This window comes from Vanellus vanellus (genome assembly GCF_965231255.1).
Source record: "Vanellus vanellus genome assembly, chromosome: 1".
NCBI lineage: Eukaryota > Metazoa > Chordata > Aves > Charadriiformes > Charadriidae > Vanellus > Vanellus vanellus.
The window spans coordinates 86,867,124-86,892,205 of record NC_138905.1 but is presented as its reverse complement, the minus strand read 5'-3'; the positions used below and the strand labels follow the sequence as shown (position 1 = coordinate 86,892,205).

At 42.5% G+C, this 25,082-nt stretch overlaps 1 protein-coding gene across 1 annotated transcript in view; it reads right to left on the bottom strand.

Moving 5' to 3' along the window:
• Nucleotides 1–1,995: 1,995 nt before the first annotated feature.
• Nucleotides 1,996–25,082, bottom strand: part of TSPAN9 (tetraspanin 9) — a 194,772-nt gene continuing 171,685 nt past the window's right edge. The window contains exons 4-9 of the mRNA XM_082484043.1: nucleotides 6,546–6,737; nucleotides 5,268–5,342; nucleotides 3,880–3,981; nucleotides 3,149–3,280; nucleotides 2,945–3,028; nucleotides 1,996–2,120 (exon numbers count right to left, since the gene is read on the bottom strand). Of these exons, the coding sequence (XP_082340169.1) occupies nucleotides 2,049–2,120; nucleotides 2,945–3,028; nucleotides 3,149–3,280; nucleotides 3,880–3,981; nucleotides 5,268–5,342; nucleotides 6,546–6,737 (657 nt within the window). The 3' untranslated portion in view covers nucleotides 1,996–2,048. The remainder of the gene's footprint in view (nucleotides 2,121–2,944; nucleotides 3,029–3,148; nucleotides 3,281–3,879; nucleotides 3,982–5,267; nucleotides 5,343–6,545; nucleotides 6,738–25,082) is intronic.

Genomic DNA, 25,082 nt, shown 5'->3' with positions numbered 1-25,082 from the left:
ATAGGAACAAAAAAGTGACACATAGGCCACACAAAACGCTATTGCTGCCAGATGCATGCAGGACCTACTAGGAAGATAAATAGGGGACTAAAAGCTCCCAGATATGAAGTGGCTCAACAGCTATTTCAGCCCACAAGGAAAAGATAGGCTGAATGACACAATGAAAATGGTATCTTTTAAGAATCTAAAGTATAAATATTCAGACTGGACATTAAGAGAAACTTGTTTACCAGAGGAGTAGTTTGACATGGCATGGCTCTGAAAGGCACAAATTCTCCATCCTCAACAGTTTCTGAAACTCAGCCCAATAATGTCACAGCAAACCCCATCTCACATAGATGACAGGCCAGGTTGGATGGGGCTTTGAATAACCTGGTCGAGCGGAAGATGTCCCTGCCCATGGCATGGGGGGTGGAACTAGATGATCTTTAAGGTCCCTTCCAACCTAAACCATTCTATGATTCTATGACAGTACCCCTTTGAGAGTGACATTGGATGAGGTAACCTCTAAAGGTCACTTCTGACTGCTGCTCGTACAAAAAGCAGTGTTACTTTCAGAGCTAAGTTGAGCCCTGACTGGAGTTAAATCAGAATATCCTCCAATGTCTGAGCCTTTCCTTCTTCCTTCACAAAACAGCAAAAACCTGGAATAAAGGGTAAGTGGGGGCTGCTTGCAATGAAGCAGCATTCAAACTAAAGAAATATATGTTCAAGTTTTCTAACAGGAATGTTGGTAAAAATATGCATTGCAGTGAACTCTGAACTACCCTATTGGTTGGACTCGGCAATCTGTCAGCAAGAACCAATTCTGTACTGAAGGTGTGACAACACATACTGTCTCTTGAGTGCTGTTTTGGAAAGCGCCCCTTTCCTGCATCATCTGGTCACCTTTAATCAAACCACCTTTTCCAGCTCAGGGAGACAGCTGTCATCTGCCTGAGGAAACCCCTTCAATGGCATAACAATGCTGCCATCAAATTGTCATCCCCTTTCCTCATATCCAGCAGCGTGCCATGCCTTGGGCAAATTTTTTGAAACAGAGAACACAATCTGTGAAGTCTGCTGCCAGCTGGCCAGTAGGTCAGACTGCAATCTCTCTCCTTCGTGCCAGGGAGCACTCACTTGCTTAGTCAGTACTTTTAGCTTTCAAAATAGCATGACATCAAAGCAGCCAGACACTGCTTTGGGTCAGTAAAGGCATTGTAACTTTGCCTCACAGGAGTAGGAAGTTCCCCATCTGGTCCAATGGGAAGGCATTGCATGCCATCTGAGGAATAAGCCTCTGATTTAAAAGGTACCACCTTTGTTACAGTAAGGGCATCAAGGCCCTGGATAAAGGTAGATGATACCTCCCCATGGACTTGAGAAAATTTATGTCCTTATTTGCCCGCACGAACTGTCAACTTTGAAAAACACGTCCTCTGGAGATCGCACAGTGGTTCCCAAATTAATGTACAGTAAATGTGAAAAACCAAAACCAGTAAGAAGTTATAAGTCAGGCAACTAAATTCTAAGCTATATCCATCATAATAATCATCATCATCATTATCATAATAAAAAAGTATACACCATAAGGTACAAGAAGCTGCAAAGCAAAACAGCTCCAATTCCCAGGACTCTCAGTTAGAGTGGCTTTTCCGAGTCTTCCAGTAAATTGGACATGAGGGTTGAAACTTAATGGAAGACTTTGAAGAATTCTCCCTTGAAGTTGAACACACATAATTTTTGCACATATAGCATGGATTAGTAGAGCAAAACATTTTCTTAAGTTAAGAAACATTCTTAGAGCAGATTTATGATTTCGTGTAGAAAATCCATTTGTTTGGGGGGTTTCCCCCCTCTTTGGCAAATAAATGGCAAATGTGAAACAGACAAAAAAATGAGTCAAATAACAGGTTGTGATAATAACTGGACAAGTAACAACAAAGTAGATCGGTCAATGGGACGGATTCCCTCAGCAGGGCTAGGCTTGATACTCTTTGTGGTCATTCCTTTTGTTCATTTTTACGATGAGACAGAAGGGTTGATGTGAAAATGTTTCAGAGGCTTTAGGCATCATATTTTTTGCCAGTCCTGTGAATCTGCTGGAAGAGTGTCATGGAGAAGGCCATGCCAAGAATCTGAAGGAAAACAAACAATAACAGCTTCAGTACAGGGAGGCTGCCTAAACTGCACTGCTGACCTCTGTTCATGGTCCAGCAGTAGTTTTAAAAGATATTCTACACTAGCCATATTCTCTAGAAATATTCTCTCTCTCATATTCACTAGAAATATTCTCAAGCTTCAACACTGAGCAGCAAACTTGGAGGTATGTTGTTCAGGCACACAGTGATGTCTGGAGATGTGTCAGAGCACAGATGGAGGCAAAAAGCTCTCAGGGCTATTTGTCATACATGCAACATTTTTTCAGAATCAATACACAGGAGTCACTCTTCCTTTTTACCCAACAACTTGTGCTTGTTTAGCTAGATAACTGTGACTGAAAATATCAGATTCAGATATTCTCCCCCAAAAGTACACCAGTGATACAGGAACCCCAAAATCTTAACAGATTATGATGCTACTTCTGCATTTCTTTTTAAAAATACATTAACCTACAGTTCAGTGATTTGACTTATTTTGGCAATTTCTAGAACTTTCTTCCAAAATTAAAAAAAAAAAAACAAAACAGTTCCTTAAGGGACAGCGTAACATTTGGCTAAACATGGGAACTCCAAACTGGTGTTCTGAAGTCAAAATGCACGTAAGCAAAACTCCACTGTAGTATGTCTTCTTTGTGGGACATACTACAGTCCTGCTTCCTTAAACGAACTCATAAAACAAATCTGACATTTTTGAAATCATGATCAAACCAAAAGCAGTTGAGTACCACTTTTCACACAGCAGAATCAAGGATGCTGACAGCAAATCAAAGCCATGTTGACAAATGTCATACCAGTATTACCTGCATTATGAGGATGCACATCCCAATCGAACCAAGGACATGCTTGTTCTCATCGAACCAGGTCATAACTCTCTCATAACATCCCTGAAATGATGAAAGACGAAAACTGAAATCCCAAGGTCATATTTTCTTTCACGTACATTCCCTATATTTTATTCCTTCCCACCCCTCCCTAAGCCTTGACCTGGGCAAAGTGAGCCTTACTGTTTTCCACACTAATTCGGTCGAGTTCCGTCCACAGTCTTGGGAGTTTTCTGTACAACATCGGTCTGGGACAGTGTTTTCTCCCAGCACTGGGTACCAATCCGTAAAGTCATTCACACCACAGCATTTCATCTATGGTAAAAGTAAAGGATTAATAAATTAAGTAGCACAATTTGTGAATCCTGCACCACCACAAACTTCCACTGAACCCTGTATATTTTCAAAAGGGTTGCCACAACACTTTTGTATTTTTAAAGTTCTTTATGCTCAGTGATCACTAAAAGCAAATACTTAACAACATTAAAAAAGAAAAAAGCCCAAATAAAATAAATCATCCCATGCCCAAGTCATGTTAGTCTTCTTGTCACAGAGACGTGAGCCCAAACACCGAAACGTGCGGTAAGCTGCCCACAACTGCTGAATGGCAAAAGCCTAGCTGCCAAAGCTGCAATTCTACCTACACAGGTTTTGCTGCTTCTCCTCTGTTTCAGATCATCTCTGTGCCTGTCATAGGCACAGAGAATCTCAGGGAAGGGTAAGCATCTTTCACCTTACAGAATGAACTTTGATCGTGGGTTTCAGAGTACTCCCTGGATGTTCAAAAGTGCAAAATCAGAAACCAAAGCCTGCATTAGTCATCTTTTAGCCTTGGCATGGATGCAACAGTTAACAGACTACAGCAGCCTTTATGGCCAAACTGTTATTTTTCTTCTATTGAGAAAATGCGTTACCTCTGCTTGAATGATATTCCATGCATTTTTCAGTCCAACGTTATTTTCTGAATTGTATAGCTTCATACCTTCCTTCAAATCATTCTTTGCACTCTCACTGACCTGCATCATGTAAAAAATACAGAAAGTCAACGCACTGCTGTTTAGAGGAAAGGACCAAATGGTACGGACTTGCATATAGAATGCATCTCTCTCACTTTTGCTCACCACAAATTTAACATGGTTAGAAAAGCTTCATCATACCTTCAAGACTCTCACAAGTCAATGGGACCTTTCAATACCTGCCAAGGTAATGGCCAATACAAAATCAATTGAAAAAAAGCATTATTATTGTTGTTCTTTTTGTGGGGACAAGCTTGTAGGGTTTATGATTTTCAAATGTGCTCTTCTTTCTTTAGAGGAGAAAGTTGGAATGCTTAACAGGAGACCTGAGATGTCCCATTTCTTGTATAAATTTCAGTCTGAGCCTGGAGTCCTGCGTGCAGGTAGGAATCTACCTGGGTTTTGAAACAGTGAGCTGGCATCAGAGAAAGGATTAACCTATAGGTCCTGGCATAAAGGCCAACTGTACTATAACATCTGTTTCATCCCTCTTTGACACCCCATTCAAAATCAGAAGTTCACCCCATCTCCCTGAAAGTGGCAAGCTTCATAATGACAACATGGGAAGAGACACAAATCTGGTAGGAGCTCAGTTTTAAAATCAGTCTGGACATGCTCATACATACATAAGGCTCTGTCCTGCATTTAGAAGAGTTCTCCTGTTCTCTAAGGATTTTTCCAGTCTTACTTATCTGACAGGCCAGCCAGTTGTGCCTGCTTCACTTAGTCTCTACTAGCTAGCAGATTCCGACAGGAGGGCTTTATGAGAAGCTGCCTCTTGATCTGCTCCCTACCCTTGTCAAACTCTCTGGGACTGCCCAGTCAAGTGAGACAGCTGGTGACATCTGGAATAACCTGTGAATATCCCAGGCCTCTCTCCTCCAGTCCTGTTCAAGGGTTGGCCCTAAGAAGCTAACCAGACCTTAAGTAGGACTTCCTACAACACAGGTCCACAAGATTATAAGCTTCTTGCAGAGACATCAAACAGCTATGTTGAAGGCTATCTTAGCTTTTAGGAGAAGACTAAAAGGGAGGCCCTGGACCATGAGGTTTTTTTCAGGGAGGAAACTGTAAAGCTCAGTGGGTTCTTCTCTGCTGTTTGCCCTCCTCATCACTTCCTCCTCCCCCTGCAGAAGCAGCTTACAGAAAACAGCCAAGATATCAAGGTTAAACTTTCACCAAAGTGAAAAGCAGAGAGAACCCACATACCTCCATCAAACAAAAGCAAACTGAACCTTGTTTATGTGCTAGTACAAATAATTAATCTATATGGCATATTTGCTTACCTTGTCCATATAAACAAAGAACAATATGAGTAATATCAGCTCTGCCAGGAGAATTATCAGCAAAACGATGAAAAACTAGAACAGAAAAAACAGACAGTGTATACATACTTGCCAACTAGAGAGCAAACCTGGGGCTGCTAGAAACTCTGAAGAATATAGGCCTTGTCCTTTAAACCTTTCCTCTACTGCCAAAAATATGCAAGTTTGATTTCAAACTATTCAGGCTTATTGATACCATATTGCCACTAAAGCCCCTGTAGGTCTCACCATCAATGAAGAAGCTCACTGTCTAGCATTCTCTAAATCTTAGGTTTTGCCTTACTACCAGTTTGCGGGTTTCAGCAATGCTTTTGTCTTGATTTTTTTGACTGCTGTCACAGCACACAGCCTTGGTAGTCTCTTTCCTTTATACAGACTACAGAACAGATGCTAAACCCATTACCACAAAGTTCAATGTGAGGTGCCTAGCAGGTGGGCCTTAACCCCATCCGACCGCCTGCTGGAATACTCATTATATCACTCAGCACTTCTATTCCCAACTCTCTGTAGCTGAAATCTCTCTCTGCAGGGGCATCCCAAGTATGAGCTCCAATAGTTGGAAGCTAACCATGGCAGGGGGGTTCGAACTAGATCATCTTTAAGGTCCCTTCCGACTCTAACCATTCTATGATTCTATGAAGAAAAGCATGATAAAGCCTCCTGGGTTTATGCAAGAGGAGTGACCCACACTGTGTTTTATGAGTGGGGTTCCCAACCTCTGTGTTTCAGTGCTGGACAAAGACTGCCAAGGATCAGATTATTTTTTTTTTTTTTTACTGCTAAGGACGGGCAGAAACCTTGACTTCTTAACTTTGGGTCACATGGTTTCCACCAACTGACAAAGGCCTTAGATAAAGGCAAAGTAGAAAATGGCCATGAGAGCGCTTTGAGTGGCATCCAAAAGTAGCTGTTCTTAAGATTTTTTAGTCAGTCCTTCTAACAGACATTTCCAGAAGTGCTACCCAGGTTGACCCTACAGTTTATGTTTAACCATTCAGAGGTAGCAATTGGCTTTGCTATCTAATACATTAGGGCACACAGTAACAAGGATACATTTGCTAATACACCAATGATATCCCAGTGACCAAAGCTGTGGGATGTCATACTGCAAGCATACAAAAGACTGAAAGCCAAGGGCAATGTTACAGTGATCCACAAGACTATTTTGCACTGGTCATTTAAATAAAGTAATAAAGAAACAGTCACTGGTCTTAGTGAAAAGAAGTATTGATATCTTACGCTCAACAGGAGGCACTTGTTTTCCTTGATAGCACCTAGGCAGCCCAGAAAGCCCGTCACCATGATGACCGTGCCAATGGCAATGACGAGGTTGGCAGCTGAAAGTGATGGAAAGCTAGGAGAAAATGTGGCGAAGTTTCCTTGCGACACCGACAGCCAGATGCCCACACCCAGCAGCCCACAGCCACATAACTGCAAAGAGATAAACAAAAGAAAGGTTTCACCATTAAAATAAATGGCACTGGCTCCTCCCCTGCACACTCTGAAAAGAAAGAATTTCTCAAGCAAATTCTCAGGCAACTGTTCGGCAGCTGGGTTGGTGCTGAAACAAAGTGAAACTAAATGTTCTTACCTTGACTTGGTCATGTCACCTATACTTATAAATCTATTCAAAAGCCACTGGATAGCAGAATTATCTTTTTGAAGACTCAGCACATGAAACTAGGGCTACCCATTGATGTCCCAAGAGCACAACCCAATGAAATTTTTCTGTAGGAAAGAATGGTGGGAGAATGCTCCATTGTGCTTATTTCTGCAGTCATCTACAATGTTTCAGAGTATCCAGCCCTGTATTTCCTCATCCTAGGGCAGGCAAGGAAGTCCTGGAGATCATTACAATCGATAGTATCACTTACAATACATATTTGTCATAAAATGCGCAGTCCCAGTAGCCAGGTTGGGTTTTAGTATGAGTTCTAGTAGGTTTACTGTTGTTTGCCTGGGTTCAATGCCACAGGAGTCAGATTTCTAGGTTTATTATCTACAGGAAGCTCAACTTCTGCTACTCTCTGTCAGTGAGAGAACCTGAAGGAAATGCAAAGCTGCTCATAAAACATGAAATTAACTTCACTTTGCTTCTCACTCTTAACAATACCATGCCTGGTTAAGGAAATAAGGTTTCCCACCCTAAGTCACGGGGCAGGTCTTCAGAACAATGGCCAAGTGTTGCACTACAGGGGGCCTAAAAGCTGTCCATCTTTTAGTACTTGCTCGAAATGGCTGTGATACAACTTCCCATCTGATCCCTGTGCACTGAAATCAGAAGTAGGAGTTAGCTGCACTTCCATTAAATCTGTGCACTGCTAAACAGTACTATTACAGATTCCTGCCAAATCTGACCTTTGCCAAGGCCAGAGGTAAAATTCACACCACCTTCATTGGAAGGGGGATCAGAGTACACACCCTCCCCCCCCCCCCCCCCCCCAGCGCAGAGTATTTTGCTCCAATTTACTTGGATCACTGCACAGGAAAAAAAAAAATAAATAAACCAGCACCTAATCATTACTCACAATGATATCCCAAAGCTGCTGGTGCTCACCTGTCAGCAGTGAGGAACAAGAGGAACAAAAGTTCTTGCTATCTAGCAGGTTTACAACACCCAGCACACCCCATTGTGCTGGCATAAATTACAACTTTTACTCAAACTGGAAACTCAAGGTCAGAGAACAGTACCTCTACTAAAACAGGGTTCAATTCAGCCTTGTGATGAGCTCTTACTTGGCACAAGTACTCAAGTGCATATGCAAGTCTATTTTCTTTTACTTTCCCCATTACTCTATGTCCCTTCTGGGCCCCCTTCCTAGTTTGCTTGAAGCTTTTGAAACTGCTTTGCATCTAGGGAGATTCACCAGTTTTGTGAAGAATTGTGACCAGGAGTAGGCCTTATGCAAGATGCTTACAGACATTCCCATGGGAGGCAGAGTAAAGCATCTCCCCATGTACCAAGTCTACAAGAGCTAACATCACGCAAAGCATAAAAATTGTTGTTGCATAGGCAGAGAAAGAGAATAAGAAATGGAGATTAACTGTACTGCATTGGTGGTTATTTCCAGGCCCCCTTGCACCTAAGCATTAGCTTAGCAGTCTGGAAGAAAACCCCACAACTGTCTAAAGCTCACAAGCACATGCATTGGGTAACACAGAGGAAATTTTCAGCACTACTGTACGAAGGCTGGAAGCACCTCTGCTTCCAAAACTCAACACACAGTAACTCCACAGGGAGAGCTGGGGAGCTTTGTATCACTGGGTGTGAATAAATGTCACAACATCTCTACCTGTAACAGAGCTGGATGCAGCTGCAACATGAGTGTGTGTACCAGGAAAAAGTCAAACATGTACTATCCCTATGAAAAGACTGGTACAAAACATAGACACATACATGTGGCAGGAAAGAGCTACTGAACTTTCATCTCTTCCCCCAAATGCATCCTCTCCAATTAATAGTCTTGAAGTGATTTCTCATTGCCTTTCATGGTACGTCAGCAAGGTCAACGTGAACTTGGGAATAGTAGAGAAGTGTGGGGGGGATGCAAAACAGAAGTCTCCTGATCACATCCTGCTGCAGGACCCAGTGGACATCACTGCAGGTTTAAACTGTCTGCAGTTCATGGTATCAGTCACCCTATTGCTCTTGCTTTAAATTTCATCTACTCTGTCCTTGAATTGCTGCAGTCTTGGTGCCTCAAGCCCTCTCAGGAATCCACTCTGTGGCTCAGCTGCTTCACCTGTTAGGTGACAACTGCAGGCTGTTGCTTAGGCTGAGAGCTTGGTGGTTCAGGAGGTTAGAGGCAGCTCTCACCACACAACATTAATTAAGGTTTTAAATAGCATTTCTAAGCTGCCAGGGCTGTACATTGCCAATAACTGATGGCAGTCGATGAATTCATGACACTCCATGGATGAGACTGTAAATATTTCCAAAGAAGTTTCTACCCAACACTGAAATTGTTCAGTGTAACTTTCATGCAGAACCTAAATTCAGACTTTAAAGGTTATTCACAAACGTGTTCTTTGGACTTTTATACTCTGTTAGGCTCCAAAATCACAGCCGTAGCTCAAAGTGTTTTGAAAGAGGGCAGTCAATTCTGGAATCATCAGGCCAAAACCAATAGATCATTGCAGATAAACTAAGTGGTGGTAAGAGCAAGATCAGGGCAAAAGGCTTACAGAGGAAGGGCAAGTAAAGGACAGAAAGGAGCGCATGTGATCAATAGAAGGATCAGCCCCTGAAGATCTGCACCTCAGTATCCAACTCCAATTATGAGGGAAAAGAAAGAAGACCTTACCAGCATCTCTTCACCATTTGAAAAAAAAAAGAAAACGGCATAATCCTTAACAGAGACTGGATCTAGAAGAGAAAGGTGGCTAGGAAATGACTCCAGAAGGCTCATGTTTATGTTCATTTAGACTAAGTTAGAAGCAGATAATTGCTTATTTGAGGGAAGGGAGAGCTACCGTCAAGTGCAGGAAATCAAGAAAGTGACAGGCCTACTGGTACTCCATGGGATGGACATGAAGACAGTAAAGGACCAAGAGCAGAAGGAGAATCAAAGCTGGAGAGCGGAAAAACAGACAGATGCCCTTCGTCCCTCTGACAGGTTCTCAGTTCAGAAGACCCTCTATGTACACTTCCATACAGGAGAGATCATTTCTTCACTTGCTTGTGGTAGCCACCCTAGTATTTTGGTAAACTCTGCTTTTTGGCAGAAAACCAGTCATCTACTGCACCTTCACACAATGCCTCCAGCAGGGAAGAAGCATTTGACACTTGATGTGAAATGTTAGCAACAAAGGTCTTATGGATTAGCAACACACCTGTGCTGTCCCTAGGCAGACCACTATGGAGATACAACTTGAATGCCAGACACCTGAACGTGTTGGGAGAAGAGTCCTTTGCAATGCAAAATTAAGTGGTACATCAGCTGAGACAGCAGACATGTCCACAGTTGATTTTTCTTCCTGCAGTTCTAATGTCCTGCTGAAGACAACCATGGAATAACTCCTTTCCAGCTGCTGTAGTGATTGGATTAACATGCCAAAGTGCACAATGTGATTACAGTTCCCTTCAGAGCTTTCTGATAATGCACATTAGTGCAGTACTACAATTATACCACAGTAGCTGTACTGATCATGCTCTCACCATGGCAGAATCCCAGGCACACTGGAAGTTCTCCTTTTCACAGACTTTTTACCTCCCAAAGTAAGGTATCTCCATCCCTAAATTACACTGAAAGTTCAGATTACATAAAAAATCAGGTGAGGGGCTATTAAAGACCATGGCTGATCTATGGAAACAGGATTATCTATAGTGACTGAAGAGAGTAAATAGGAAGACTTGAAAAATTTGACAAAAGACATGACATCCTAAAAACTTCCACAAGGTGGCAACCCATACCAAAGAGTACTAACAGTTTAAGTCAAATTTTATTTTTCTCCTCTCCAGAGCTCAATTTTTGTGCTTCTTCTCTGTTTTTAACTCTGTCATTCTACTAAGTAGCAGTACTGTTGATGCTAAAATTCATACTTTAAACCTCAGGTCCCAGGACAAATGCTTTTTTCATTCACGCTCCTTAAAAAAATCCCAAATAGTTCCACTGACTTGGGACTTCATTGCATACAACCATACCAACCAAAGCTAGCTAGAATTCTAGCCATAAAATAGCTTTCTCTGACATTTAATTCTCTACCAATCTCATTTTTTATACAACGTGAACACTGTAAAAATGCTCTCACTACAATTTATTCTCACAGGATCCACCTCTGTGTTTGGTACAACTGAATCCTGGAGGGTGAAAGCAGAAAAATATATCAAGTCATCTTATTAATTCCTTTTTCACCATATAATTAAATAATATATGCTTCTTGGTATTTAATTGTGTGACAGCGATGGCACTGACATTCCTTCCCCAGGGAAATGGTTTAACAGCATCATAAATTTCACTGGATTTTTCTTCTCAAAAAATGTTGGCTCATTTCCCTCTCATGTCCTCCAGGCAACCATCAAGTCTCTCCTTCCCCTGGTGTTTATGTCATGCAGGTAACTATCATAAAGTCAGTCACATACATGATACACACACTCTTACATATAGGGTGGTTTAGTCAGGCTATGACAGATGTATTTTGAGCTTAAAAGCAAACAAAAGGAACACCAACTTATCTTCACAGTTTCTCCCTCACTTTGCTATTTTACAATCGAAGCCTGAATTCTTTTCAGTACCTCAACATCTGTCTGTCATCATCACTGTGCCCAGAAAAAAATATAGCATTCTAGGAAACACTAAAAAGAGTCTCAACTCAAGAGAAATTAGAACTTCAGATAAACCTAGAGAGAGAGAAACCCAAAAGCAGGTCTTTCCCTGACAAGTGCTATCTTCAGAGTGGGAAAGAGGCTCTTTTATTTTATTCTGGATTTTTGAGCATTGTGTGAACTAATACAATGATAAAAACGTTGAGAATAGAGCATCATATCCAGGTTCAGTTGCCTTAACCTAAAGAAGATATAGTAAGAGTTTACAAGACCTAGGGAAGGACAACACAGATGGTCAGAGGTATGCCAAGACTGACATATTGTACAGAAGGAAATTGTGCACAGGATTATCTAGCCTGGGAGGAATTATTATACAGGATGTGAATGAAATATTCACAACTCTAGAGGTCAGTATGAAAACCAAGCAGTCTTTAATCTTTTCCAGTAATAGGAACAAGGGGGATATTAGCAAGCATTATGTAGTGTATTTTGCTTCACATAACTGAGAAGTAAACTGATAACTTATGCCATAGGTGATTACAACAATCAAGTATTGTGGCCACAATTGTCAGTAAGGGCTAGATAATTTTATTTATTGTTAACAGCATTTGTAGTTTGTTAGTGTATATACAAATAATGACATTTAATGCTTTTCAGAGGAAGACATCATGCTTCTCTGAGGAAGATAATGCACACAGAATCCGGCAAAACTACCAAGCAGCAAACAAGTTGGGGTAAAGAAGGGGTAGGATATGCCATTCTGGTAAGGTTTATTAATAGAGTAATACTGATAGACTTACCCTTGAAATAAATCATTGAATAGCATCAGGAAACAGAAATCTGACAAGGAAGGCAGTACCAAGAGGAAAAGGGATGAGGCCATACTCTTGTTGACTTTGCCATTATTCCATCCCATGCACACAATTCAGTGTCCAGGTGGCTCTTAAAACCCTCCCTTCTCTTGGGGTCAGCAACACTTTGGAAAAGCTGCCAGTAATATTTTCCCTCTATTTGGTAAGTCCTACAAGATAAAGGTTACCTATCTTAGCTCTTCTTTTCAAGACAGAGAGTTTTTCCACCATTTTCCAACTGAAGACGAGTCAGTGTGCAGAGGAGATGAGGAAAAGAATGGCCTTTATGAAGCAGTACAGTCTTCTCACTCTGTCATTTTTTTGATGGATTTTTTTTTGGTTATTTCCCCTGTCCTTCATTTATGGTATCTTAAAGAGCTCAGAGGTTTCCTGTGGAATCACGAAGCAGCACATCTTGGAAAACAGTTTGAATGGCTGTTCTTTCCCACCATGCTGGAATTTTTAAAGAAAAATTCTGAGACATAAAGATGAACACCATCTTCTTTAGCAGCTGGAAACCTGATTCGAAGACTCTTCAGATCAGTAGGAAGAGTTCACATCTTTTGTGCATTTTGGATATGGTGCTTCATTTGGAAGCAGTCTGGTGTGGAGATTCAAAACTAAGAAATACTGTTCAAAAAACCACCACCCCGTCTTCCTGTCTCAACAGACACGGCAGTCCCTGTTCTTGTTTCAATGCACATTAACCTAAATTTTGGAGGATACTAACTGAATTGTCCAGAAATATTATCACCACAAATAACAGGATTTTTCAAAATATCACCATGCATTAACTGCTCTGCTGAGAGCACAATATTAATCAAAGTGGGGGCTGACTTCAAGGGGAAAGGGGACTCAAAGCTCAGCAGTAGAGCCATTCCATTAATTTACTGTCATACAGAGGTGCTCATCTTTTGCTTTTGCAGTATTCTTCCCTGAGTTACAGATCAGAACGATTGTTCTGGAAGGAGGCAGGGATGGGAACTACATGGTTTCTACCACTTCAAAACAGAGATATACTTCCTGCAGATTAATTGTTTTGATGCCACTTGCCATCTCTGGATTTGGGTCGTTCATCCACCTCTGGAAATGGCTGGTGCTTCAAGGAGATTTTCAGATAAGCCCAGATAAATTTTCCTGCTCTGTCTTGATAATCCACATGATTAATCAAAACTGGGTCTTAACAGCTGAAAATCTCAGAGAAAGTCTCTTGCAAAGCAAGATCACCTTCTAAATATGATCCAAAATATAGTGAGGACACCAAAATCTGAGAAGTTCTTCAGCCATAGACTAGAAAATGAGAATGGAGTATGGAAGTGGGTGAATATACTTAATAATACCTACTTAGTGCTACTACCGTAACAATAGGGCAAAGATTTAAACACCTCTACAGCATTCCTATGAACTGGACATTGATGCAAGACAAAGGAATTATTTTGATGTCTCCTTTGAGTCTAGTGCTGTAACAGCTGTAATGATAGTCTGCGCGTAACAGAAGGTACGGAACTGGAATCTGTGCAAACGCTGAGGCTCCTTAATTCATCTGCCACAGAAAGCAGTTATCCTCTTCCTACAGTCATCCATCAGCAGCACTGCTGGGATGGTCCTGAAAAACTGAGTTATGAGAGACTGTGATCTTTTGTGGGGCTAGCAGATGGAGAGCTACCCTGAGGAGCATTAAATTCTGAAACTTATTATTATAATAAGTCTGTGTTTTTGGGATGTTTAAATATGCAGCCAGAAGCCTTAAGCTTTGGCTTTGATGTCTTACCCGGTCACATTGGAGTCTTCCGTAAAGGGCATGTTTTGCAAAAGGAAGCTGTAAGAGCTGGGTTTGCTTGGTTTCTCAAGGACAGCTTAATCTCCTCTTTACTTAGTTGAAGGGTAGCTTGGGTAGTTTATGTTGCACAAACTTTCTTGAGCAACTAGTACAGCACTGGAAGAAGCTACCAAGAAGGTGTCACAATCTCCAGTCTTGGAGGTTTTCAATGCTTTGCTAGAGACAGTCACGGCTGACCTGACCTAGCACCAGCAACAGTACTGCTTCGGTATGACTTGCAGAGATTCCTGCCAAGTAATAAGTCTATAATTTTATAATTTCCTCAGCTGCCGTGTTCCTCCTAATTTGTGAAAAATCCAACAACCATGCCATTTCTAATGAACACAACAAATCTATTACCTTTGGAAGCCTTATGGGAAAAGCTCTTGTGCCCATTCCAGGGAATAAGCACGCTTGGGTGTCTCTCTCCAATGCCTGTACACCAGTGCATGCAACACAGGGAACAAACAGGAGGAACTGTACATCTGAGCGCAGTTACGGGGCTATGACATCACTGCGGTGACAGAGATAGTGGGATAACTCACGTAACTGGAGCATTCTGATGGATGGGTGCAGGCTCTTTAGGAAGATCAGGCTGGGAAAACGAAGTGGGGATGTTGCACCTTATGTGAGAGAGCAATGGAAATGCATAGAGCTCTGCCTTGGGATGGGTGAGGAGTCAGTCAAGAGTTATGAGTCATATTAATAGGCAGATGAATACAAGTGATGTTTGAGTAGGTATCTGCTATAGACCTCCCAATGCGGAAGAATAAGTAGATGAGGCCTTCTTCATACAACCGGAAGAAGCCTCATGTTCACAGGCCCAGGTCCTCATGAAGGATTTCAACCACCACAATGTCTGCTAGAAGGATAACACAGCAGGGGACAAGCAATCTAAGAGATTTCTGGGATGTACTGCTAACTATTTCCTGACAGAGGCAATTGAGGGGTCAACAAGAAGAGGTGCTCTGTTAGACCTGCTGCTTACAAACAGGGAAGAACTTGTTGGGGATGTGAAAATCATGGGCAGCCTTGACTGTAGCGACCATGAGATCATCAAATTCAGGATCCCGTGAGGAGGGAGCAGGGCACTGACTTTTCAGGAGAGCAGACTTTAATCTCTTCAGAGATCTGAGTAGTACAGGTTTCAATGATGTGCAAGACAAGAAGTGACAAGTTCCCCACCCCCCCAGAGCAGCAGCCTCAGGGGCCATTTGCCCCACATGCCATTCCCATCTTTTGGTCAAGTGGTCTGTAGCGATTGACTGGCAGGACCAGCCACCCCCTACTGGTTTACCTGGAAGTACGTCAGAGCTGGACAGCCCTTCCCCATACATACATAGGGAACGTTATTTTGGTTTGGCCACCATTTTGACAAGGTACCACCATTTTATGGCAGGGAGCTGCCATTTTGTTAAATGTCACTGCTGATTGTCACTGTGAATGTGATTGGCTGATGGCCATTTCTTGACACTGCCCTACACACGTGTTCTCAGGCACACCCTGTGATCCTTCACACCTTTGCACCAGGAAGTGCTTAGATATAAAAATATATTGTACAAATATTTATGTACATTTGTGTACAACATACATATACATATATTCTATATATTTCATATGAAAATAATACGTATGGGTATAATATATGACACATAAAAATATCTAAAGGAGTGTGCAAATGTATGCATAGGTATAAATACATATTTATTTACAGATAGTGACATTATTTCATATATAATACTTCTATATATGTATATATGCATATATATTTTTATGTATAAAAATATAAAAAGTTATATAAAATAAATATATATATACCCATAAACCCAGGTATAAAATGGATAAAACATTCTTTAATAAGAGCTAATGGAATGAATAATTAAAGCTTAAATATAAACAAAAGTGAAAGGCTGGGTTGAGGTCCTCCACTTTAGCAGACTGCAGAACAAGTCCTGACATGTCTGAGGTGGGGGGAGACTTCAAGAAGCTGGAGGGGCACCAAAAGGGTGACAGACATAGACAAAGGGGCACATCAGGACAGCTGACACAAACTAGCCAGAGGGGTATTTGATACCATATGACATCATGGTCAGTATGTAACTGGGGAAGTTGGCCAGGGGGGTGGGGATCACTGCTATTTTGTTGATCACATCCATGGGAATATGATGACGCCCAAAATGGAAAATTTTATTCCTAAAAACTGGATCTCCTGTGCAGGTCCCTTGACCTTACTTCATTTATGGCAAAACTGGCTTTCAGAAGGATTCGAACTATTTTATTCCCTTTCTCAAGAACTACTTCTGCTGCGTTGCCCCATATGATGATGTCATCAACGTACTGCAGGTGTTCCAGAACTTCACTCTGTTCCAGTGCGGTCTGGATCAGTCCATGGCAAATAGTAGGGCTGTCCTTCCACCCCGGGGCAGTCAATTCCAGGTGTACTGGATGCCCCTCCAAATGAAAGCCAACTGTGGCCTGCACTCTGCCACCAAAGGGATTCAAAAAAACACATCAGTGATATCAGTTGTCACATACTACTTGGCTGCCTTTGACTCCAGTTCGTATTGAAGTTCTAGCATGTCCAGCATGGCAGCACTCAGCGGCTGCGTGACTTCATTCAGGCCATGATAGTCCACTGTTAGCCTCCATTCTCCATTAGTCTTTCGCACTGGCCGTATGGGACTATTAAAGGGTTAGCGAGTCTTACTGATCACGCCTTGGCTCTCCAGTTGACGAAACAGCTTATGGATGGGAACCAGGGAGTCTCATTTTGTGCAATACTGCCGCTGATGCACTGGTTGTGGTAGTGATCAGCATGTTATTCTTCAACCCTCAGCAAGTCCACAACAGAAGAGTCCTCTGGGAGACCAGGCAAGGTAGACAGCTGTTTAATTTCCTCCGTCTCCAAGGCTGCTATGCCAAAAGCCCACCAGTACCCTTTTGGGTCCTTGAATACCCTCTCCTGAGATAGTCTATGCCAAGACTGCATGGAGCCCCTGGGCCAGTCACAATGGGATGCTTTTGCCACTCATTCCCAGTTAGGCACACTTCAGCCTCCAATACAGTTAGCTGTTGGGATCCCCCTGTCACTCCAGAAATACAGATGGGTTCTGCCCCTTTATAGCTTGATGGTACTAGGGTACACTGCGCACCGGTGTCCACTAGAGCTTTATACTCTCATGGATCTGATGTGCCAGGCCATCGCGTCCACACAGTCCAATAAACCCGGTTGTCCCTTTCCCCCACCTGATTGGACGCAGGGCCCCTCTAGTAGTATTTGTCATAGTATTTGTTACTCAGTTCTTGCAAAAATGACTTAGAAGTCCCTTCAAGAGGATCAGAAGTAAGATCTGGCCTTCTACTCTGTCTGGGGAACTGCCCGCTGGAAGCTGGAGAGGCATTTTTTCCTGGAAGAATCCCCCTTTTTGATTGTTTGTCCTTGCAACTCGCATACCCGTGTGTCTAGGATCGAGGTTGGTTTTCCATCCCACTTCCTCATGCCCTCGCTGTGGTCATGCACAGGGCACCTCACGGTACGTACCCTCTGTATTCTCCCTCTTGAGCAGAAAAATGCTTACTCCTAATAGCTGAGATACTGGTCCATACAGCTGGGGAGCAGAACCTATCCTCAAATTGCTGGAACTCTCAGGACAGTTTCTTGGACGGTTTCTTGGCTAACATGTCTGGCATAGTTTCTCCACAGCCAAGACACAGGCCCGTAAGGTGGAAGAGAAACTTGCTTCATATTGCCAGAGTTGGCCAGCCAATTCATCCACCGTTTGCCCCTAGTTTTCTTTCCAAGACACCACTGTCAATGAGATAGCATACACTAATGGTGCACTCCGTAGAAACTTCCGTCCCATGGGTTGTGTGCATTGGACATCATCGGGATTTGTGGGTAACTGCTCATTATTCGGATCATTACAAGTCACCTCCAGCACACCTAATTCCCTCAGGTACTGGATACCTCTCTCCATGGTGGCCCACTTGCCTGGGTGACATGTAACATCTTCCTTGAAGTAGTACCTTTCCTTCATGCCTGACAGAAATCACCTCCAGAGGCTGAGGGCTTGTGTCTTTTTTCCAATCGCCTTGTCAATGCCCCCTTCCCTAGACAGGGATCCCAGCTGCTTGGCTTCCCTACCCACTAATTCCAAGCTACTGGCCCCATTATCCCAGCATTGGAGCAGCCAGGTGACAATGTGCTCACCTGGATGGCAGCTGAAATCTTTTCACACAACTTGCAGCTCACTCAGGGATAGGGATCGGGTAATCATCTCTGGTTCTGCCTCTTCCTCCTGTTCTCATGATGGCACCTGGTTCATCGTCATCCCTTACTAAGCAAACTGATTTTTTTGTGTATTTCTTCTTCTGTATAGGCATGACTGATACCGGCATGGGTTTGTTTTCTGGTTCAGATGCAGTGCCTGCCACTGGGGTTTGAGTAGCCACAGCACATGTTGCTGGGGCTGGAGTAGCTGCAGTGCCTGTCGTGGGGGTTGGAGTAGCCACAGTACTTGTTGGTTTATTTTTCCTCTCTTCAACTTGAGGCTGCTGCACAATATCAAGCAGTCTTCGGTAGATGCTGGCCAGAGCCCAGCACAGTGTGGTAAGTTGTGCCTCTCTGGAATACCCACAGCATTTATTTATTTTTTTTTCAAACATTCTATTACTTTATTAGGGTGCTGTAGTGGTTCGTGAGTGAAGTTCCAGACCACTGAAGGTGAGTAGTTCTCTAGATACCTGCCCATATTCTCACACGTGCCATGCCACCTATGACCAAACTCTCGTGGAGTCTGGGTCACATTCCTAAATTGCTTGTTAACTTTAAACACGTTCAGGAGACATGGAAATAGGAACGTACTGATTTGAACATCCCAAGAATATTCAGAATTCTCAAGAGCTATTGCAATTAGCCTGCAAGACAAGGGGAGATGAAGGAAGGTGTCTCCCCCCCCAGTTTGTCTCTCGGAGGAGAAAAGGTAAAAAGTGTAATTATTAATAGTTTCTGCTAGATAGCTCACTAAGTACAAAGATGATGGCAATGCTGAATACAAATACAATATTGTTCTTACTATCAATCATTTTATCATACCATAAGCCAGTGTTATACTGCACAGCAACGTGGTAACCTTAACTCAACTCCCACAGGTGATAAACAGCGCATAATTACTGGTAAACAGTGTTACATAACACAAATCTGAGAACAAATGAAGCAACATTGTGACCAGCAAGTATTAAACTAATATAATGAGTGCTTACAATAAATATAACAAAATTGTTTTAAAACTTTCTGATCAGATCTGTCATTATCTCGACCCTTTGAGCCCCACATTGGGCACCAAAAAGGACTGTTGTGGTTTAGCTCCAGCCGGCAACTAATAAGCACCACATGGCTACTCACTCGCTCCTCGTCCCCCCCAGAACCGGAACTATGACCAGAACCATGCAGAGCTTTTTGACTAGTATGGCTATCCTCCAAACAGTGCTTTCTTTCCTGAAATCATTGTGTCCTCTTTAAAACACAACACTATAGATACTACTTTCCAGAGGAAGCAACTGCAGCACCCCCTCTCCAGGGCCTGCAGAAACCACTGCATTGTTTTCCTACCTCACCATAACAAGGGATTACTTTTTGAATAGCTTTTAAAACTGTATTCTAACAATCTAGTACAAAATGACCAGATGGTGATGTGTTTGTAAAATATTAATATGAAGCTTTCTCCGTGACCACAGCTACTCCAAATATTTTTCAGAAGACACACACCTGCATCTCTTGTAATGATTTTCATAAATATATTCTGTAAATAAAACAACCCAACCACAAGGCTGTGTGTGTTCTTGAACCCTGCCCCAACATGTTTTTTAAATGGACACTATAGATATCAAAGGTTAAAGATTTTATGAATATTTTATTTTCAACAGCAAACTTTACAGGGTAAATCACTGGGCTTTAGGTATCTTTCTCTTCTTAGGTGGCGTCAATCTTGCTTCTTGATCCTTCTCAGTCACTTTTAGTTGTTCCAAAAGATCCCGGTTTGCTGTATGACCCATGACAGAAGATGGGACATTTCACCACAGCCATGGATTCATAAAAACATTCCAGGTGTTCTCAGGCTAGAAGGCGCACAAGTCTGAAAGACACATCGAACTAATTCAAGCAAGCGCAACCCCTTGATGACGTCTCCTTTGTACACAAAACTTCCCTGGTTGTCCCAAGAAGAAATACGCTTGTGTTGCCCTAGTTTACCTAGCAGCACGTGTGCATTCTTTTGATACAGTGGATGCACATTATCCCGCACTTTCTGAACACCAGCACTTCCTGAACAACAGGGTAGGGATCCTCAGGAGCCTCCGGGGTTTTTTCCACTTCTGCCTTGTTTTCTTTCAGAAAACCAAGAGTCATTTTCCTCCTCTCCTCATTGCTCTGCTTCACATGTGCCAGGGACTTGTGAAGAGCTGCTGTACACACCTTAGCTTTCTTGTGGGCCACCAAGCCTTGTTTCTGGACAATGTCCCTCATTTCAGCATCCCAAGAATGGACTTCATGAGTCCTCATTTTTTCCTAGGGCAATGGTAGCACCCTTAGTTGCTCCAGTTGATTTGCAGGCACCAGATGTATTTTTCCCACATATCCATCACTGCTTTACCAAGCTCCGTATGAGCAGAAGAACAAAACTTAGAAGAGGATTGATAAAGCCACTGGTTTGCTTTGCCAATAGTTTCTTTCTTTTGAAGGACAAACTTTTACTACTCAGGCTTCTAATGAATTTGCAGCCATCAGAAGCTGCATGGAGTATTGCTTTTCTCTGCTGGGGGATGGGGAGATGGATCAACAGTTCCAGGAGGGACAGATTACACTTCAGACACTGGAACACCATGTTCCCAAGCCTGCACCAATAGCAACACATGGTGACAGTCTAACTCTTCTCTATTTATTGCCAAACACCAGTTTTACTCCCTTCCCTCCCCAAAATGTAAGTGGCTGGCCACTGGTGGGAAAAGACCAGTTCCTTAAAGACCTATCCTAAAAGCCTCTGGGGTAGAAGCATTTAAATCAACAACCTGGAACTCATATCGTGCCTGAGTGTTCCTTTGCAGCATCTTCAAACACCTCTAAAAAGAATAGGGCCTTGCCAGGATACATCTGCTTAGCTAGGGACGCAGCCTTGAGCTTAACTCAGGGATTCTTAAATAAGACCAGATATTTTCTTTTGAGAGTGATGGTGTGGCTCTTTTTACCCTGCAAAAAAAAATTCTAGACAGTGTACAGGATGCAACCGTTCTTGCAATGCACGTACTTAGTGAAAGCTTTCTCTTTTTTTTTTTCTCTCACAAGCAGAGTTCATCAAATCATTGATCACAACCATATTTACTTCATTTGGGGGAAATAAATGTTTATCACTAAGACTTTCAGGGAATTCTTCCACAAATTTGATAAAAGTATAGTTACAGAGCGGTTCCTGATACAACAGTTGCCAACAATTATAATACCACACAATATTCTCAGTCATAACTGACAGCAAGTGGTTGGCGTTCTTCAAAAGGCTTTTACAAAATAAATTTTCTAGGCCCTGCCAGAATGGCTGCCAGTCAATCACAGAGCAGTATGATATTTAACAAAGTGGCAGCTCCCTGCCATAAAATGGCATCACTCTGTCATAAAATGGTGGCCAAAACAAAACGGTGGCCACTGCGTATGTATGGGGGGAGGGCCTTGTGGGTCGGATATACTTCTAGGTACACTGGTAGGGGTCACCTGTACCACTGATCTGCTTGGAAGACTCCCATGGGATACAGCCCTGGAGAGAAGAGGGGGCCAAGAAAGCTGTGGATGTTCAGGAATCACCCTGTCCATACTCAAGAATGGTCCATCCTGACAAGCAGGGAATTGAGCAAAGGCAGCAGGAGGTCTGCACAGATGAACGAGGAACTTCTGACTAAACTAAAACATAAAAGGGAAGTGTACAAGAGGTAGAAGCAGGGGGATATAGGGACAGTCAGGAAGATTGAGGTTAGAAAAGCAAAAGTCCATCTAGAGTTGAATTTGGCACGGGATGTGAAGGGCAGCAAGAAAAGATTCTACAATTACATAAACAGCAAAAGGGAGCCTCCGGAAAATACAGGGTCATTGCTAAAAAATGTGACAGGGGCACTGGTAACAAAGGACACTGAAAAGTCGGAGGTACTTAATACTTTCTTTGTCTCAGTCTTGACTGGTAAGACCAGGCCGCTGAGGCCAGAGAGAAAGTCTTGAGAAGGATCAGACTGTGGAGCACTTAAACAAACTGGACATTCATAATTCCATAGGGCCTGACAGGAGGCACCCAGCAGTGCTGAGTGAGATAGCTGATGTCATTGCAAGACTACTCTTGATTACTTTTGAAATGTCATGGCAATTGGGAGAAGCTACTGAAAAGACTGAAAGAAAACAAATGTCACTCCTGTCTTCAAGAAAGAAGATCTAGGAAACCACATGCCAGTCAGTGTCACCTCAATCCCTGGAAAAGCGATGGAGCTACTAACCCTGGAAACAATTTCCAAATACATGAAGGACAAGAAGGTGATTGGAAGTAGCCCCCATGGATTTACAAAGGGCAAATCATGCCGAAGGAACCTGATGGCTAATGAGGTGACTAACTTGGGGGGTTAAGGGAGAGCTGCTGAGGTTGTTTAACTCAACTTTAGTAAGGCTTTTGACGCTGTCTCACATAATATCCTCATTGACAAGCTGGCAAAGTGTGGGTTCGGTAAGTGGACAGCGAGGTGGACTGAAAAGTGGCTGAACAGCTGGGCCCAGAGATTTGTGATCAGTGGCACAAAGTCCAGCTGGAGACTAGTTATTAGTGATGTACCCCAGGGGCCGATACTGGGGCCAGTGCTGCTTAACCTCTTCATTAATGACCTGGACAATGGGACAGAGCGTACCCTCAGCAAGTTTGCAGATAAGCTATGAGTGGCTAATAAACCAGATGGCAGCGCTGCCGTTCATAGAAACCTGGACTGGGTGAAGAGTTGGGCAGAAAGGAATCTCATGAAGTTCAATGAAGTAGAGTGCAAAGTCCTGCACCTGGGGAGGAATTACCTTAGGTACCAGGACACACTGGGGGCTGACAGGTTGGAAAGCAGCTCTGCAGTGGAGGGCCTGGAGTCCTGGTGGACAATAAGCTGATCACAAGCCAGGAGTACAACCTCATAGCAAAGAAGGCCAAGAGCATCCAGGGCGGCATTAGGAAGAATGTTTCCAGCAGGTTTGAGGGATGTCATCCTTTCTCCCTACTCAGCACTGGTGAGACAACAACTGGAGTGCTGTGTCCAGTTCTGGGCTCCCCAGTACAAGACAGACGTGTGGTGAATGTGAATAAGTGAATAGATTACCTTTCATATGAGAAGAGGCTGAGAGAGCTAGGACTGTTTATCCTCAAGAAGAGAAGACTCAGGGGGATCTTATTGATCTGTATAAATACCTGGTGAAAGGCATTGAAGAAGAGGGAGCCAGACTCTTCTCAGGAGTGCCCAGTGACAGGACAAGAGGCAACGGGTACAAATTAAAATACAAAATTCTATGCAAGAAAAAGCTGCCTTTTTTTTTTTTTTTTTTTAACCTGAGGGTGGTCAAACACTGGAATAGTGTTCCCAGAGAGGTTGTGGAGTCTCCATCTGTCCAAGGTAACCTGTTCTAGCTGACCTTGCTTGAGCAGGGGTTGAGGACTAGATGATCTCAACAGGGCCCTTCTTTTTTTTTTTCCCAGTACCCCAAGTCTGCCTGAACAGGTAATGAGTAAGCTCCTTCCATTATTCACAGCTTGTGTCCAACACAAACACTGCCCTGATTTGCTAATGATTGTCGTTAATTATTAGGTGGTAAACATCTTGTTCATGAAATTCCTAGGTGATAAATTGTCAGCAGTTAAGTGTGGACAAAAGTAGCAATAGAAAGGGACTTGGAAAGACTGTAAACAAAGGATAAACTTAAATGAAATATACACCTGCAGAATAATATTCCCAAACACAGACTTTCTACAGGATGATTTTGGAAAAGTTGGTATAAAAAAAGCAAAGTGTCAAAGTAAATTAGACATTACTTTGAACCGCAGTAATTCTTCCCCGAAAACTTCACAGCTATTTTGAGTGGGATGCACAAAGGCAACAAAGGGAAACACAACAAAACTGTCCCGGCCGGCAGCTCTGAAAGGTCAAATTTAGTTGTGCCAATGTCAGCATTATCATCTTTTTGTATATAACACACAATGCTCAAAGTGCAGTATGTAAGAAAGAAGACTGAACATTTGAAGGGGATTCAGAGATGATGTACAAAGAAAGATTAAAATGTGCACAACATAACTGAGTGATAGTTAAACTCAGAGGACAGGGAGGAGAATGGAGGTAGAACTTGGAAGTAGTATTAGGTCTCTAAGGGGAAAAAAAGAAATATTAAAAATTATAGATGAACTACAGAGACTCCTGAAATCAGAAGGACTAGAAGGACCCTAGTCATTCATCTGCTGGATGGAAAAATACACAAAGATCAAATAGACTTCAAAATATCACAGAAAACATATATAAAATCCAGAACAAAATAACTAATATAGAAGACTGAATTATGTAGTACCTCCACAGAGGAGACCTGATTGGATGGGTATTTAACATATAATTCATACAGGTTATATAATCCAGAAAGCCCATAAAGGACTTGTGGTTCCTCCAGAAACACTAGCCTTATGCATATATTGGAATGTGCAGTTATGCTGTCCTTGATAACAGACTTGACAACAATAGTTAGTTTAAAATACAGTAACTAAGCTTTATACATAATCTTCATATTAAACCATTTTCTCATC